Source organism: Meriones unguiculatus (genome assembly GCF_030254825.1).
Source record: "Meriones unguiculatus strain TT.TT164.6M chromosome 13 unlocalized genomic scaffold, Bangor_MerUng_6.1 Chr13_unordered_Scaffold_44, whole genome shotgun sequence".
NCBI lineage: Eukaryota > Metazoa > Chordata > Mammalia > Rodentia > Muridae > Meriones > Meriones unguiculatus.
In genome coordinates this window covers 2,036,892-2,054,367 of record NW_026843651.1, presented here as the reverse complement: position 1 = coordinate 2,054,367, position 17,476 = coordinate 2,036,892, and the positions used below count along the sequence as shown (strand labels likewise).

General features: G+C 37.3%; 1 protein-coding gene across 2 annotated transcripts; it reads left to right on the top strand.

Annotated features, from left to right (window-relative positions):
* The first annotated feature begins 4,677 nt into the window (after positions 1-4,677).
* On the top strand, positions 4,678-11,654 carry LOC132651273 (vomeronasal type-2 receptor 26-like). 2 transcript variants are annotated; one of them, XM_060376508.1, is made up of 3 exons: positions 4,678-5,271; positions 10,625-10,794; positions 11,475-11,654. In XM_060376508.1, exons 1-3 carry the CDS (start codon positions 5,051-5,053, stop codon positions 11,561-11,563), a joined length of 480 nt encoding a protein of 159 aa, XP_060232491.1. In that variant the 5' UTR covers positions 4,678-5,050; the 3' UTR covers positions 11,564-11,654. The 2 variants fall into 2 exon arrangements, with proteins under 2 accessions (XP_060232491.1, XP_060232490.1); XM_060376507.1 differs by having other exon boundaries at positions 10,625-11,654.
* The last annotated feature ends 5,822 nt before the right edge of the window (positions 11,655-17,476 follow it).

The window sequence follows — 17,476 nt, the reverse complement described above, 5'->3', positions numbered from 1 at the left end:
AAACCAAGGTGACCAACACCAGAAGTCCTGCTAACGCTCCCATGCCCGCCCATTCCTTCAGATGATTCATGGCTGCAGCAATCCATGATGATAATCCTGTGGCTAGTCCTGCGTTCACTCTGGTAGAATTTACCATGAAAATGGCCACTCTCAGCTGCTCCATCATAGAATTCTCCAGTCCAATTACCTAAAATATAGCTAGACAATTGCTTAGACAGATTTGTTCAGAGTCCAATTGGGTTACATAGTAATGTGAAGAGGGACTGCCTCTGACATGAACTGACTGGCCTGCTCTTTAGTCACCTCCTCCTGAGGGGGAGCAGCCTTACCAGGCCATAGTAGAGGACAATGCAGCCACTTTTGATGTGAACGGATGGACTAAGATCAGAAAGGAGAGGAGAACCTCCCCTATCAGTGGACTTGGGGAGTGGCATGCATGCAGAGGGAGGAGGAAGGGTGGGATTGGGAGGGGAGGGAGGGGCTTATGGGGGGATGCAGAATGAATAAAGTGTAATTGATGAAAAATTTAAAAAAAAGGGAAAAATAATTTAAGAACCTTAAATGACTTTTAAAAGTAGAGGAAAACATGGAGTTAGTCAATTTACATGGAGCACATCTCGCCCCTGGGGTCAATGGTCTCCTGAACCTACTCAGACCTCGAACACCTCCACTGCTAGTTCTAGAACTGATGCGGGATGTTCCAACGAGGGGGTTAAGGCTTCTCATAATATTTCCTATAAGCCCACACCTGTTTGTTTATATCCCCCATTTTTATTCATTATTAGCCAGATAGAGCCAAGTAATTGTGGTAATGATACTTGCTTTTTTGCCCAATTCTGCAATGCTAGTAAATTTACTAGCTGGTTACTCGCATGCCTCACTGGGTGCCTGTGCCCGTTGATGCCCCTCACGCTATGACTCTCTTCAGACAGAAAAGGGATCTTGGAATTACAGCTGCCATTGTTACTGCCATCTCATTGGCGGCTGTTGGAGCTACCACCACGGCATTAGCCATGAGTCATACTGGGCAGACTGCTCAGACCCTGAATAACCTTTTAGCCAATGTAGCTCATGCCTTAGATGTACAAAAAGGAATTAATACTCAACTAAAAGGAAGCTTGATGGTGTTCAATCAGAGGATTGACCTCGTGCAGGAGCAAATTGATACCCTATGGCAAATCACTCAACTTGGCTGTCAATGAAAGTATGCTGGACTTTGAGTCACTAGCATACAACATGAGAATTTTCCCTGTACTAGTATAGTTTTTTGTTTAATTTAAGTTTTGGATGGGTGATACCTCTAGCAGTTCTTATTTAGGATTGTTTTAGCTGTCATCGTTTATTTATGCTTCTATTTGAAGCTGAAAATCGTCCTGTCAACATCTAGGAAGAATTGTCTGGAACTTTGATGAGGATTGCACTGAATGTTGATGTTGATTGTTTTTCTTAGGATGGAGAGTTTTACACTATTCATCTTATCTATGAGCAGTGGAGAGCTTCCTTGCCCTTGCCCAGGCATAAAGATAAATAGTCTTCAGAAATACAGCAGAAAACTGAAAATCTTCTGTATAACAAAGGACTGCCATCATTCTGAAAATGTAGCAGTATATACAAAACTAAAATACTTCTACCATCTACCCACCCAAATAAAGGCTAATATTAAAATGCATAAATAAATCAAAAGAAAAATATATATATCAAGAAAATAGACAATCCAAATAAAACAGACCTACAATTCTAAATAAAGAATTTTTTTTATTTTTATTAATTACAGTTTATTCACTTTGGTTCCCAGCTGTAGACTCCTTCTCCAACCCTCCCAATCTCTCCCTCCATCCTTCTTCTTTTCTTATACCCCTCCCCAGTCCAATGATAGGGTAGGAGCCCCTCCCCTTCAATCTGACCCTAGTCTATCAGGTCTCATCAGGACTGGCTTTTTTGTATTCCTCTCTTGGTAAGGCTGCTACCCCCTCAGGTGGAGGTGATCAAAGGACCAGCCCATGAGTTCATGTCAGGTCACTATTTGCAGATGTTATGATAGCATACATGAGTGACACAAAAAATTTTATCAGGGAACTCCTACAGCTGATAACCTCCTTCAGCCAAGTGGCTGGATACAAAATCAACTCACAAAAAAATAGTAGCACTCTTGTATGCAAAAGACAAAAGGGCTGAGAAAGAAATTAGGGAAACAACACCCTTCACAATAGCCACAAAGGACATAAAATACCTTCCTGTAACTCCAACCAAGCAAGTCAAAGACTTGCATGGAAAGAAAAAACTTTCAGTCTCTGAAGAAAGAAATTAAGATATCAGAAGAGAATTCTTAAAGAAATAATTCAAACAGCTGAGAAACATTTAAAGATATGTGCAAGGTCCATAGTCATCAGGATCAGGGAAATGAAAGCCAAAAGTGGTTTGAGATATGGCCTAAAGAGAGTCACAATGGCTAAGAATGTTCAAACATTTCTAGTAGGAGTACAAACATGTTTAGCCACTAAGGACATCTCTATGGCTCTTCCTCAGCAAGATGGAAATTGTTCTGCCTCAAGAAGTAACTATAGCACTCTTGGGCATATATTCAAAGAATGTTTCATCCTTCCATGGAGACATTTTTGCAAAGATGTTTATGACTGCTCTATTCAACACTTCCCAAAATTGGATATAACCCTGATTTCCATCAACAGAAGAATAGATAAAGAAAATGTGGACATTTACACAACAAAATATTACTCAGTCATTTAAAAAAGTAAATCATGAAATTTCAAAGTAAATGCATATCTACAGGTAAACTAGAAAAAAAATCAGTCTGAGTATATAATAACACAAGTTCAAAAATACAAATGTGACATGTACCTACTTACATGATATTATTACTTGTAAAGTGAATGATAAGCAACCTACAGTACATAAAACCATGTAGGATACACAAAGAATAAGGGACTAGTGTTGAAGAAGAAGTAAATAGATCTCCCTAGGATAGGGTAATAAAATAGTTATTTATAGATTGAAGAAGGGCTCATAAAGGAGAATTGGTTGGAAGTGGGGAAGAAAGAAGACATTAAGGAAAGTAATATGAAGAGAGACAGCCAAAATTAAATGTCAATTGAATGTTCCTGTAGCAAACTAACACAACAGTTTGCTTCCTACAATATATACATAACTGAAGGTGATCCAAATGAAATAATATGAGAGTCCCAATACGATGTCACTTGGCATCAAATGAAGACTAGGTTATATCTACTTGAGCTGGTGGCCAAAGGAGTCTTATTGGAATCCCCAAACAATGCACACTTTTGTCAAGATTATAATTTGCTCTCCATAAATTCACTGCAAGTCTCTTTTGCTGAATACAACACTTATTCAACTCACTGAACATAGAGAAATTAAGCTGGTGTCTCCAAAAAAATTTCACTATATAGTTATATTTATTTATAGGTAGATAGATAGAGAGGGAGAGAGAGATAGATGATAGACAGATAGATAGATAGATAGATAGATAGATAGATAGATAGATAGATGATAGATTTGTGTGTGTAATTTGTATATATATATATATATATATATATATATATATATTTAAATTACAGTAACCAAAGTTTTGTAAGATTATACATAGGAGACATCAATTAATTATTTTGTTTGTTTATATATAAGAATTAACATTACTTCATTTTTTCACTTTCCTACCTTCAAAGCCTTTTGCAGTTTTACCTCTTTTGAAATTTCATGGCCGTATTTTCATGAATTTTACCTAAGTTAGATATCAAAATTTGATTTGTGTCATATTGTATATATCATATTATAACAATAATATATAATAATACCATGAAATTATATCAGCAGTAATTATGATAAATAGTGTTACAGTAAAGTAGAAAAAGTATAGAGATGAAGTATTTTTCTTTTTGGTTGTTGTTATGAGACAGTTGACTGAATCCAGCCATCTCAAGACTTCTGCTTCCAGGTTCAAAACTGAGTTCATATTCATAGACCCTAAAACCTTCTCCTATCCTGATTCTTCAGTGATGCATGTTTGTCTTTTAATCAGGAAAGAATGTAAAGAGGAAAGTGGCTGATAATCTAAACTAAGCACACAAGCCGTAAATGTGTTGCCTGTCATGACTTAAATTGACTATGAGAAGCTTGCCCCCTCTTTTGGTCATGTATTATTCTGAATTAGGTGCCAGACATCCAGGAGGAGGTCTGAATGCAAAAGCTGAGTTGAGAACCCTGAACCCAGGTGTCCTGCATATGGCTGAGTCACTACTATTTACTTTCTTTGTCAAAACCCCACGTCAAAGTATGACTGAATTCTCCCTCTCCACCCCCCCCACCCCCTGTCCCTCCTCAAGTCCACTAAGGACGTCCTCCTCCTCTACTATATTACTGTAGCTTATCAGATCTCATCAAAACTGTCTGGATCTACTTTCCCTGTTGCTTAATTTAGCCACCTTGAATGATGGAAGTGACCAAAGAGCTATCAAAGTGAACAAAGCATGACTGCCCCTGCTCCCCTTCTTAGGAGAAATCAAATGTTCAAACTACTTTCACAACAGCAATCCAAAACAAACAAGCTGTTTTTGGATGACCTACAATTTTGTCTGGGACTCTGGTGCTCTCCAAAGTCACTGTGGACCATGATGAAATCATACAGGTTGTTGAAAAAAGAACCAAACATGTTTTTCACCCACATGGAGGAACCAGGTGCAAAGCCTCAGGGCTATGGGATTCCAAGAGTACATGGATGTGAGGAACAGAACAATAAAAAGACAGAAACTTCAGGGCAAGTCTGGCTACAGTGACCGAAATATCTCAGCACTGTGACCCTCAGTTTTCTGGACTTTGCTACAGTGAGTGAGCTGGCCTATCATGAGAACCTTTGGTTATGCAAAGACTGAGAGCCTGAAGCAACAGTAGGAAACAGCTGCAGCATACAAAGTCTTCTCTGACATTGTTGAGGTCTGAGCCTGTTGCAGGACATAAGCCAACAATCTCCTTGGATCCGCCTCAATGCAGGGGACTGTTTCTCTGTAGTGAAGAGCCTGACATGCCCCTTCCTTTGCTTTGCTTCAGCCTCCTCCTGAAACCTGTGTATACATCAACAGAGATATTTCTGATCCATTGTGGTTATTATGGAAAGACCAACACCTACATGGAGGCAGATGTTAACCTTGCTACATTTATTCCCATTTCCATTCCACTTGATCTATCCCAAAATGACCAGAACTTTTTTGACACAGAACCAAGTCTACGATGGAATTTCGACCTGTGAGTACTTGCTTGAATGTGCTATGGTTGTTCTGGTTAAAAGATAGTACTAGATGACCTGCTAAACACATGTAATTCCATTAAGAATAATGAACTAGATACAGAACAATGTGAAAAATAGTTTCACATTTTTTCTGCTTCATTGTGCCTCTGAAAACATTTCAACTTCTCTTTGTTATGTTTCCATTCAGAAAGAAATCAGGGATAGAAAAAAAGAACGACTTTTGTGTCTCTCCATGGTGTGATTCCATGGCGAGACTTACATATTTTTAACACACTGACTTTAATATGTCAAGATAAGTTTCCATTCTTCTCAGGTCTATCTGGCCATCTAAATGTCTTATGTTTGTATATCTGTTTCTTTCCAGAGACTTGGAGAGTTTCTGCTCTAGTGAACTTGAATATCCCTATGTGCTCAGTAGAAATCTTAGACTCTCCAATTTCACGTGTTCTGGCTTTACTATCTTTAAAGTATCTCAGAGTTTAGACACTGTGGTCATACTTATCACTTATTTGATCATCACTGATATTGTAATAGAGCGTTCTGAAATCCATGTCATTTATGCCCATATTCTGTTCTCTGCTTAATTAGTTTTGCTGGAAACCCAGTGTTGTCTGATTTGACTGGTGGTTTTATGATTTTAATTTACAACATTTCTATCTGTCTTTCTCCTCCTTCACAATCTCAGTGTTAACTTATGATTTGTCTTTTATGCTACACAGTCTTTTCTGTGTACAGCTGTTTGTTCTATCCCTCATCCAAGTTCTCATGGAGACTTCTGATTCTTATCTCGATGCCCAGTTGAATTCATTGCTTGGTTCTGTTTTCTTTTCTGTTGTTCATCTCTTTACTTTCTGAAATATATATCTGCCACTTTATCTCTCTGAGAAACTGTATTGTAGGTTGTTGGTTATTTATGATAATGTGGAGGAATCATTAGGCTTTTTTATATTCCTGTTTTTCAGTTGATGCTATAATTGGTACATATGTTCATTTGAACATCAGTGTTGGGAATAGGGTGGTCCTTTGCTGAAAAGTACCTTCTTGAAACTTCAATGCCTATTTCCTCTCAGATTAGGAAACAAACATACTAGACTAAAGTCCTGGTACTTTTACTGTTATAGAGTACTTGAATAGAAAAAAAAAAAAACAATGACCAAGGATGTCTAATTTATTCTGGAAGTAAAGAACTCTTAAGAATGCTTTCACAAGATAGAGAAACCATAGTTCAGTAGCCCACTGCAGCAAGAGAGAGAAGGAATCCCAACACAGGAGGAAGAAAAGAGCCCATTCTCAGAGATGGATAAAAGACAGAAAAGACTGAATCGTTAATTGACCGGTCTTAATCTAGATTCTGTTTGAGCTATGATAGGTGGATCAAGTCTCAACTCCTTGAAGATTAAATCATAGTTGTTTAAAGTTTACACAGAGATATACAAGTTTTAAATATATTAACATGACCACAATCTATAATCTACACTGAAATTCTCACTGTAGGAAAAACAGGTAACACGTGTCTGTAAACAGTTGGAGTAGACTGATGCTTTACAGATCAGATTGGGCACCAAATAAGGATGGTTCTGGGCTAAAAAACAAACAGCCTTTCCACTCTCTGAAGATTTAATGACAGATAAGATTTCAGCACAATGAGAAGCATTGAACTATATCTTCAGCAGGAATGAAATGACATTAAAAATTTTGGTCCTGTAACTATAAGAAGACTAGCCAGTGCTTTCACCTGGTGCTTTTCATAGCATATCATTACTCCACTGATTAATATTTTAAAATTATGAAATATTAAACTCATTAAGTCTCATTTTCACATACTTTAAACCACTTTCTCAGACATTTACAACTTGCATTTACATACATTAAATAACTTTCTTAGACATTCAAAATTTCCATCAACTTTAAGATATTTGTTTCCCCCATCCATGCATTTACCAGGAGACAGATTGACAAGCAAGTTCTTTTAAATGAAAGAATCATAAAATGTAAACTGTTAGGTATTAGTAGATTCATTTTGAATCTCATTTAAATCTAATTTTGTGAGATTGGATGTTTCAGTGTGAAGCCAGCAAGATAATGCCTTCTTCAGCAGGGGATCTAGATATCTGTAGAAAAGAACAAAGCCTGGCTTTCATGCATGATATGGACTAACCATGCAGCTGCAGCCTTGTTCAGGGGAGCTGTATAAAGTTTCATAAACTCTGCTAAAATTCTATGGTGACAACATGCTCTGAACATGACAAGAGATCTGAGAGGGGTAAATTTGAGCAGGAAGTATAATCCAATTGGCCTCTATATCAGTCAAAATGACAGAGACTTACTGGAAACCTGGGCACCAAGTCTGGGATCCTCCATGCTGTTCTCAAAGACTTTGTAGGGAACAGAGGTTGACAGTCTTTGGATGCCACACAAAACAACATTGTCTTCAGCTGCCACACAAGGCATCATGAAAACTAAACATCAGACTTGTGAGGCCTTTGCTTTTTATTTTTTTATGGAGCAGGAACTTGGAAAAGTAACCTACCTTGGTCAGGCAGAGTAGAGCATTTAACTCAACAGTGTCCAAAGGTTAGGCAGGGATTTATTGTTAGGTGAAGCATGTGGCAATTCATGGTTCAGTCGTCATCATCATCACAGTTGAAATATGATCAAAGGAAAGGCCATTTCTGCATATCTTAGCAACCAACTCCAGATGTCTGGCAAAGAAATAATTTTCATTACATTCCTTAAATCCGTACTCAGCAGAACTCTCTGAGGGCTTTGAGGGAGAACATCTAGCTTATTATCGTATTTTTCACTGGAATATTTTTTATTGATTAATTACATTTCCATCTTAGTCATAGGCCCCACTCTTTTCTCCTCCCAATCCTACTCTCTCTCCCATATCCTCCTCCACTCTTCTGCCCCCTACCTACACACCCCAGCCCCTGTAGTCTTATGATGATTGAGTTTGTGTTACTCCCCTGTGGTCAGTTAGATAAGTTCTATCAGGGTAAAGTGATAAACAAACATACAATATAATCCATGTCCACTCCATTAACTAGTGTGCCCACATAAAACCTAATCAGCACATCAGCTACTTATATGTAGAGGAGCTAGGTTGAGACCCTGTATTGTGCTTGGTGGGTGCATCAGACTTCTTAGAACCCTCTGGGGCCTGGTTGATTGACCCTGATTATCTTCTTGTGACGTTCCTGTCACACAAATATAAATGAATAAATATACAGACATAACCAACTGAATCGATTCTTTAGTCTTTAGTATTGCTTTCATGTGATTGGAAAAACATAAGCCCTCAGCTCAAATGGAAAAAAAGATAGAATTTCTTCTATAAATTTGAGAGTCTGTGAACACAATTTAGGCTATCACAAATTCCATGATACAATGTGGAAGCAGCTTCATGAATTTTCATAGTAACAGCATATATAAAGAAAACTATAAATCCAATAAAGCACTGGAAACCTCAGAGAGGATGTTGACAGTAAAATGGAGCAAGTTATCATATAGGCCCAAGATGGCTATGTGATGTCATTCTTGTCTTTTAGATTGGCAAAAGCTAGGAATGTGCTGGGTTACTACATTCTAAAATTATTTTATTCATCATCTCAGCTATAGCATATCTAGATAGATAGAAAGATAGATAGATAGATAGATAGATAGATAGATAGATAGATAGATAGATAGATAGATAGATAGATGATAGATAGATAGAGATGCAGATGCAGATACAGATATAGATATAGGCATCATCTTAACCATAACTTGTCCAAGAAATGGCTACTCAGGGTGCTACAGGTAGCCTGGGCTATGTTAATGAACCTCTCAAACTACAACATTGCAATCTCTCCACATCAATGAATTTTTTATAGCCAGTTTTTGTAGACACAGCTCTGTCCAGGAGTTCTCATTGATACATGCATACATTCCTACAGTTCAATATTTAGTATGAGATAATCCTTAAGGAAGACAAATTCTCTTTCTCTATGTTGTTGCTAATTCCCTGCTTTTGCCCAATAGATTCTTTCTTAACAGAACATCTAGCCACAGATCCCAGACTAATGTGGTACAACCAAATGGAATTTCTTTCTGGTGATGGCAGGTCAGAAAGCAGAATCCTTCCTTCAGTAGAACCCAGTGGATTTCAGGCTAATAATTTCTGTTAGCTCCCTCTGTTAGGGTCACCCAGATTCTTATATACTAAATGTTTGAAACAAGCTTCTGAGGACCCAACCCCAAGCACTGAAGGCTATGTGTGACACAGTTCAACTCACCTACCTGCAACAAAGTACCACTTTCTCCCATTATGAGCACTTTTGTACTGTCTTAATGTATTTTGGGTTTTCCTCTTTTTTATATGTTATTTTAAATTACTTTTTCCCCCTGCCTTACCTAGAAAACTCTACTCATTCATTTAATTTGCAAGCTTAGAGAAACACCTTTCCTTTACTAATTTTTAAATACTTTTTGAGTTTTTGTAAAGATTTAATAAAGTTTACATTATGTTTATGAGTGTTTTGCCTACATATTTTTGTGTGTACCACTTGTATGCAGTGTCCCTTCAGAGGCCAGTGGAGGACATGGATCCTCTAGAACTGGTGATACACACTATTGGAACCTAAAACTGGCTACTGTGACTTGAATAAGGGTCCTCCACAAGAGCAGCAACTAGTCATAACATATCAGTCATTTTTCAAACCCAAGAACACTATTTTGCACATACTTATTTATTCTTATTTCATTTATTCGAGAGCTCACCTTCTTATATATGTGTGAATACCACAGGTGTCCTTGGTGACCAAAGATGCCAGAAAGGATCTTGTGAATTGGAGTTAAACATGTTTCCAAGGCCACCCTGTGGGCACTGAGAACTGATACTAGCTTTTATTCAAAGGGGTCTATACCACAAAGAGACAATTTAACACTAGGAATGCACATAAACTTGTTAGAATTTTCAAAAGTGAGTATGACATTAAATCATTACAAAAGAAAAGGTTGTGAAGCTCTTACTTATTATATTCCTAGTGAACACCTTAGTGACTCTTCTATAACCCAGGGCTTCCATGAGCTGAAATGTCATAAGCACCTAAGTATTCAGTAGTCATAAGATACAAAGAAGTGATATTTTACGCACACAATGAACACCAAAAAATATTAGAAACAGTTAAATTTCTGAGAGTTTAGGAGCCATTCCATGACGTTCCTGACTTGTCAGGGGCTTATTCACACAAGATTTACATGTAACAGGAAAAGTCAAAGGCTAGGACCTCTAGAGTCCTGTATTTGATAAAGACTTTTTGAGAAAAATGTACTGACAATACCCATCCTTCTATCCCTCGGGTTTAGACTGAAATGGAGAAACTATCAATATTTGCTGACCTTATACTTTGCCATTGAAGAGATCAACAAGGACTCAAACCTGCTTCCCAATATGACCTTGGGTTTTCACATCTACAATGCCTTTAATTCTAACAAAATGACCTTGGAGGGCCCTCTGATGTGGCTGTCTGGAAGAAGTGAGTATATCCCTAACTACAAGTGCAACACTCAACACAAAGCTCTAGGAATCATTTCAGGAAAAAAGCCGGAATTTTCTGCTGCAATTGAAACACTTTCAGAGCTCTACAATGTCCCACAAGTAAGTTAGAAACATATTTTTAAGCACAACCACATCTTACACATGACTGAAATAAACAAACCAACAAAAGAGCAATAACAGAAGAAACAAAAGAAAACAGAAAAGTGGATTATGTTTACTGTAGGCAGATTTCAAATAGTAGTGAACAAATTATTTTGATTTAGCAATAGTTAACAGATGACAGAGTGTGGTGAAAACCATGGACAGCAAATTCTCGAAATTTCCAAGCAGATCATTTAGTAGTATCCATGATCTCCAAAAAATGGATGATGTACTGTAGATACTCAGTCTGCATTTGATAATAAGTCAAATTCTACAGCAAAGATTCCTAACTGCCCAATCTAGCATATAAACATCTCAAAATTCCTACAATTGTCAATATCTGACATATGGAAAAAGAAAGTCCAGGACATGTAACTAAGTTTGGAACAATGTTTAATGCCATCACTGATGAAAATCTTTCAAGGAATTAATGATCTCATTCAGGAAAGTAGATCTTAGAATAGCAGCCACAGAGACCAACCACTTAGCTGTATCATCACAAATGACTCTTGCCAGGCTACACTGAAGAAATGCATCTGTCATCAGGCATTACTACAAACAAAAAATACTTGGTGACAACAAGAATCAGCAATAATCAAGATTAAAAAACCCACATGGTAACTCTCATTGTTATCACTCAGTTAAACAATTCATCAATGTATTTTAAGCTAAGTTAATAAAAATAAAAGACAATAATTTTCATCTGTCTGAGATTTGTCTGTATCAAATCTAACTAGAGGGATGATACAATAAACCCTGGCAATGGGGCCCCAGGTCATCACAACTTGCACCATTTTAACTTAGGAAACTGAATCTCTAAAAACTTTGTTAGTCTCTTTCTGTATTTGCTTTTATAAAGGTGAAAGTTCTCTGAAATATGGTGTTATGTGATTAATGTTAATGCTTTCTGCAGTTTTCTCTACATCAGGTACTCTTTTGCATTGTTAATGCAACAAGAGAGATCTTTCGTGCCTTTCAAAGCCAGTGAACAGCTTATTGTTTACTTCTTGGCTACTGCAGACACCTTAGTAACTTTGGATCCTATGGTATTTGTAAAAGACTATTCCACCACATAATTTAGGGACAAGCTAATCTCACAGAAGACATTCTCCTTAACAGTATTCAGTCCTTTAATCTTCATATTTGAATAATGAAGTCACTTCCTCACACAGGGTGATGATTCCAAATACCTGAAACTCAGAATCACTTTTTTTCTTTGCTTCCTCAGGTCACATATGGACCATTTGATTCCATGCTTAGTGACAAAGATACATTCCCATTTCTTTATCAGATGTCTACTAAAGACAGAGGTCTAGCCCAAGGGCTAATCTCTTTATTACTCCACTTTGGCTGGAAGTGGGTGGGGCTCATTGTTTCTGATGATCAGAGAGGAAGGGAGTTTCTCTCTGACCTGAAAGTAATGATGGTGTCAGAAGATATCTGTGTGGCTTTTGCAGAAAAACTCCCAGAGAATTGGAATGAAAATGTAAAATATGATTATGGTTTGCTGAACTTGAAACAACATACAGGAGTAAATGTGAATTTATTCTATGGTGATATGGATGACTTGCTCTTCTTCTGTGTAAACATGCGTATCTTTATCACCAGAAAGAGGGTGTGGATCTTTGCAAAGCCACACTCGACATACTTAGAGTCTATACTAAATGAAAAGCATGTTTTGATAAACCTATTCAGTGGAAGCTTCTCATTTTTAAAAAAGAGAACTATCCCTGGCTTCAAGCACTTTCTTGAGGCCCTTACACCCTCCCATTACCCAGGAGATGTTTACTTCTCTAAGTTCTGGATTGACAATTTTAATTGTTCACCTCCTGCTTCAGGATGTGGAAATCATAAACCTTGTCCAGTGAATATTTCCCTAAAGACTAAGGATAAAATAAATGATATGATGACTATTTCTGAGCCAAGCTATTCCATATGGAGTGCAGTGTATGCAGTGGCCCATGCCCTGCATAAAATGCTATTGAGCAAAACTGAAATGGAATCTAAAGAAGACAAAAACACAGACTGGCTTCTACCATGGCAGGTAAGCCTCACTCATAAGCAGGGGAAGCTGAGAATCTTACATTATTAGTAAGTAATTTGCTGTGGTCAAGCCAATAAAACATTTTCATCTTATAATTGAAAGTATAAGTTAAAATGGAAAATGGTTTAAGTTTCTCTCCATTTAGTCTGAGGTTGGCTATAGGCTTGCTGTATTTTTGTCTTTACTATGTTTCAGAATGTGCCTTGTATCCCTGATCTATCCAAGACTTAGTTAAACATGAGTGGGTATTGGATTTTGTCAAATGCTTTTTTGGCATCTAAGAAGATGATCATGTGGTCTTTCTCCTTCAGTTTGTTTATATGATTGATTACAATGATGGATTTCTGTATATTGAACCTGCATTCCTGGGATTAAAACTACTTGGTCATGGTGGATGATATCTCTTATGTGTTTTGGGTTTGAGTTTGCAATTATTTTGTTGAGTATTTTTGCATCAATGTTCTTAAGAGAGATAGGTCTGAAGTTCTCTATTTGTTGGGTCTTCATGAGGTTTAGGTATCAAGGTGACTGTGGCTTCATAAAATTAGTTTGGTAAAGTTCATTCTGCTTTTCATTTGTGGAATAGTTTGAAAAGAATTGGAGTTAGCTCTTTTTAATGTCTGTAAAATTCTTCACTGAAACCCTCTGGCCCTGGACTTTTTTGTAAGGGATACTTTTGAGACTGCTTATATTTCTTTGGGGCATATAGAGTTCTATATTTAATCTATTTACCCAATCTTGATTTAATTTTGGTAAATGGAATCTATCAAGAAAATTGTCCATTTCATTTAGAATTTCAGATTTTGTGGCATATAGGCTTTTGTAGTAGACGTAATGATTGTTTGGATTTCCTCAGTATCTGTTGTTATGTCCCCTTTATCTTTTCTGATTTTGCTGATTTCGACAGTTTCTCTCTGCCTTTTAGTTAGTTTGCCTAAGGATATGTCTATCTTGTTGATTTTTCTCAAAGAACCAGCTTTGGGTCTCTTTGATTCTTTGAATTGTTTTCTTTGTTTCTAATTCATTGATTACAGCTCTGAGTTTGATTATTTCCATTTCTCTACTCCTTTTGGGCGTGTCTGCTAGTTTTCCCCCCAGGGATTTTAGGTGTGTCATTAAGTTGCTTGTATGAGATGTCTCAAACTTCTTTCTGGCAGCACTTTGTACTATGAACTTCCTCTTGGCACTGCTTTCATTTTGTCCCATAAGATTTTATTACTATTGTTCTGTAGTACAACTTGAAGTCAGGTATGGAAATGCCTCCAGAAGTTCTTTTATTATACAAAAAGTTTTAGCTATTCTGTTGTGTGTGTGTGTGTGTGTGTGTGTTCCATATGAAGGTGAAAATTGTTCTTTCAAGGTCTGTGAAGAATTGTGTTGGTATTTTGATAGTAATTGCATTGAACCTGTAGATTGCTTTTAGTAGGACTGTCATTTTTACTATGTTAATTTGACCAATCCATGAGCATGGGTGATATTTCCATCTTCTGATGTCTTTTTCAGTTTCTTTTTTCAGAGATGTGAAGTTCTTGTCACAGAGGTCTTTCTCTTGCTTGGATAGTTACCCCAAGATATATTATATTACTTCTGGATATTGTGATGTATGCTGTTTTCCTAATTTTTTATAAGCCCATTTATCATTTATAGTCATGTGGACTACTGATTTTATATGTTAATTTTATAACTTATAAAATTCTTTTTAGCACTGCTTTCATTGTGTCCCAGAAGTTTAGGCATGTTGCCCCTTCATTTTCTTTCTTTCTTTCTTTCTTTCTTTCTTTCTTTCTTTCTTTCTTTCTTTCTTTCTTTATCTATTTATTGCCACATGTTTTATAAATGAAGAAACATCCATGAATTCATCCATCCAGTCAGTCAGTGGACATTCATCAAGCATCTGTCTGTTCATGCTGCAATGCCCTGTGGCTCTGCACACCCAAAGAAAGGATGCTGTCCTTGCTTCTAAGAGCTTGAAGTTGGGTCACATCCCTCACTGTCACTGTTTCCTGAAAGGCCAATGTCTGATCTAATAATGAAGATGTGTCCTTAGAGTCTTCTGTGAGAATGTCATTTTAAATGCAGGCGGATGTTTTTTTTTTTTTTTTTTTATCAGTTACATTTTATTAACTCTGTATCCCAGCCGTGTCCCGATCCCTCATTCCCTCCCAGTCCCTCCCTCCCCCCCTCCCTCATCTCCACCGTGCCCCTTTCCAAGTCCACTGATGGGGGGACCTCCTCCCCATTCATCTGATCCTGTTTTATCAGGTATCTTCAGGACTGGCTGCAAAGCCCTCCTCTGTGGCCTAACAGGACTGCTCCTCCCTTCGGGGGTGGGGAGACCAAAGAGCCAGTCATCGAGTTCCTGTTAGAAATAGTCCCTGTTCCCCTCACTTTGGGAAACCAATTGGTTACTGAGCTACCACAGGCTACATCTGAGTGGAGGTTCTAGGTTATATCCATACATGGTTCTTGGTTGAATGTCAGTCTCAGAAAAGACCCTGTGCCCAGATATATTTGGTCCTTGTGGAGCTCCTATCCTTTCCCCATCAGACTAACTCCCCTTCTTTCTTATGATTCCCTGTACTCTGCCAAAGGTTTGGTCATGAGTCTTTGCTTTGAAAACACTGCTAGTTAGAGTCTTTCAGATGCGCTCAGTAGACTCCTGTCATACGTTCAATGCACATCCCATCTGTCTTTCTAAATGAGGATTGATCATCTTACCCCATGTCCGCTCAATTGATTATCTTTTTTAGGTGTATAGATTTCATTATGTTTATCATATCTTATAGGTCTATATAAGTGAGTATATCCCATGTTTGTCTTTCTCCTTCTGGGATATTTCACTAACCCTTTATCTGACAGAGGACTAATATCCAGTATATACAAAGAACTAAAGAAGCTGAAAAGCAGCAATCCAAGTAATCCAATTAAAAAATGGGGAACAGAGCTAAACAGAGAATTCTCGACAGAGGAATATGGAATGGCAGAAAAACACTTAAAGAAATGCTCATCCTCATTAGCCATCAGGGAAATGCAAATCAAAACGACCCTGAGATATCACCTTACGCCCATCAGAATGGCCAAGATGAAAAACTCAAGCGATAACACATGCTGGAGAGGTTGTGGAGAAAGGGGAACCCTGCTCCACTGCTGGTGGGAATGTAAACTGGTACAACCACTCTGGAAAGCTATCTGGCGCTTTCTAAGACAAATAGGAATAGTGCTTCCTCCAGACCCAGCTATACCACTGCTAGGTATATACCCAAAGTTTGTTCAAGTACACAAAAAGGACACTTGCTCAACCATGTTTATAGCAGCTCTATTTGTAATAGCCAGAACCTGGAAACAACCCAGATGTCCATCAACGGTGGAATGGGTACAGAAATTGTGGTATTTTTATACAATGGAATACTACTCAGCAATCAAAAAGGAGGAAATCATGAAATTTGCAGGCAAATGGTGGGATCTAGAAAAGATCATTCTGAGTGAAATAGCCCCTTCATTTTCATTGAATTCTTGAAATTCTTTAATTTATTTCTTCCCTGACTCAGTGGCCACTGAGTTTTTCAGTTTCCATGAGTTTTTTTTGTTTTGTTTTGTTTGTTTGTTTGTTTTGTTTTTTTAGGTTTTCTCTTGTTTCCATTGTTATTGATATCTAGCTTTAATCCTTGGTGGTCTGATAAGATAAAAAGGTTATTTCAACTTTATTGTACCTTTTGAGGCTCACTCTCTGTCCAAGTCAATGGGCAATTTTGGAGAAGCTTCTGTAAGTTGCTAAAAAGAAGGTATATTCTTTTTCTCTGGGTAAAAATTCTATATATGTCTGTTAAATCTATTTGATCTGTGCATATGTTAGTGTAATTGTTTCTCTATTTTCTGTCTTCATGACCTGTATTTTAGTGAGTGTGGGGTTTTGAAGTCTCCCTCTATTACTGTGGCTGTATTAGTGTATAATTTAAGCTTCAGTAATGTTACTTTTACAAATGTAGGTGCCCTTGTATTTGGAGCAAAATATTCAAAATTTAGGCATCATCTTGGTGTATTTTTTTCTATTTTATGTATCCTTTTGCTATGATATGTGTCCTCTCATATCTGTTTTGAATAAATTCAGTTAAAAGATCATTTTATTAGATATTACGATGGCTTCTTTCAACTTTCATCTTGGGTCAGTTTCCTTGAAAAACCTATTTCCATCCCTTTACTCTGAGGTAATGTCTTCCTTTGTTTTTAAGATTTTTTTGTATGTAGCAAATTGATAAGTCCTGTTTTATGCATCCACTGTGTTAGTCTGTGTTTTTTTATTGAGGGACTGTGTCTATAGATGTTGAATGATACTAATGATTAATGATTGCTAGTGCCTGTTATTTTGATTTTTAAGATTGCAGCAAGTTTTTGTGTTTCTGTTCGTTTGGTTTTGCAGCAGCGGTGTTATTTATTTTCTGTGTTTCTCTGGGTGTTGTTTACTTTCTTTGGTTGG

Excerpts from the sequence above, each read along its gene's own strand:
- LOC132651273 (XM_060376507.1), top strand. The coding sequence starts at position 5,051 with ATGCCCCTTCCTTTGCTTTGCTTCAGCCTCCTCCTGAAACCTGTGTAT. Across the intron at positions 5,272-10,624 it reads CTACGATGGAATTTCGACCT|ACTGAAATGGAGAAACTATC; the intron begins GTGAGTACTTGC and ends CCTCGGGTTTAG.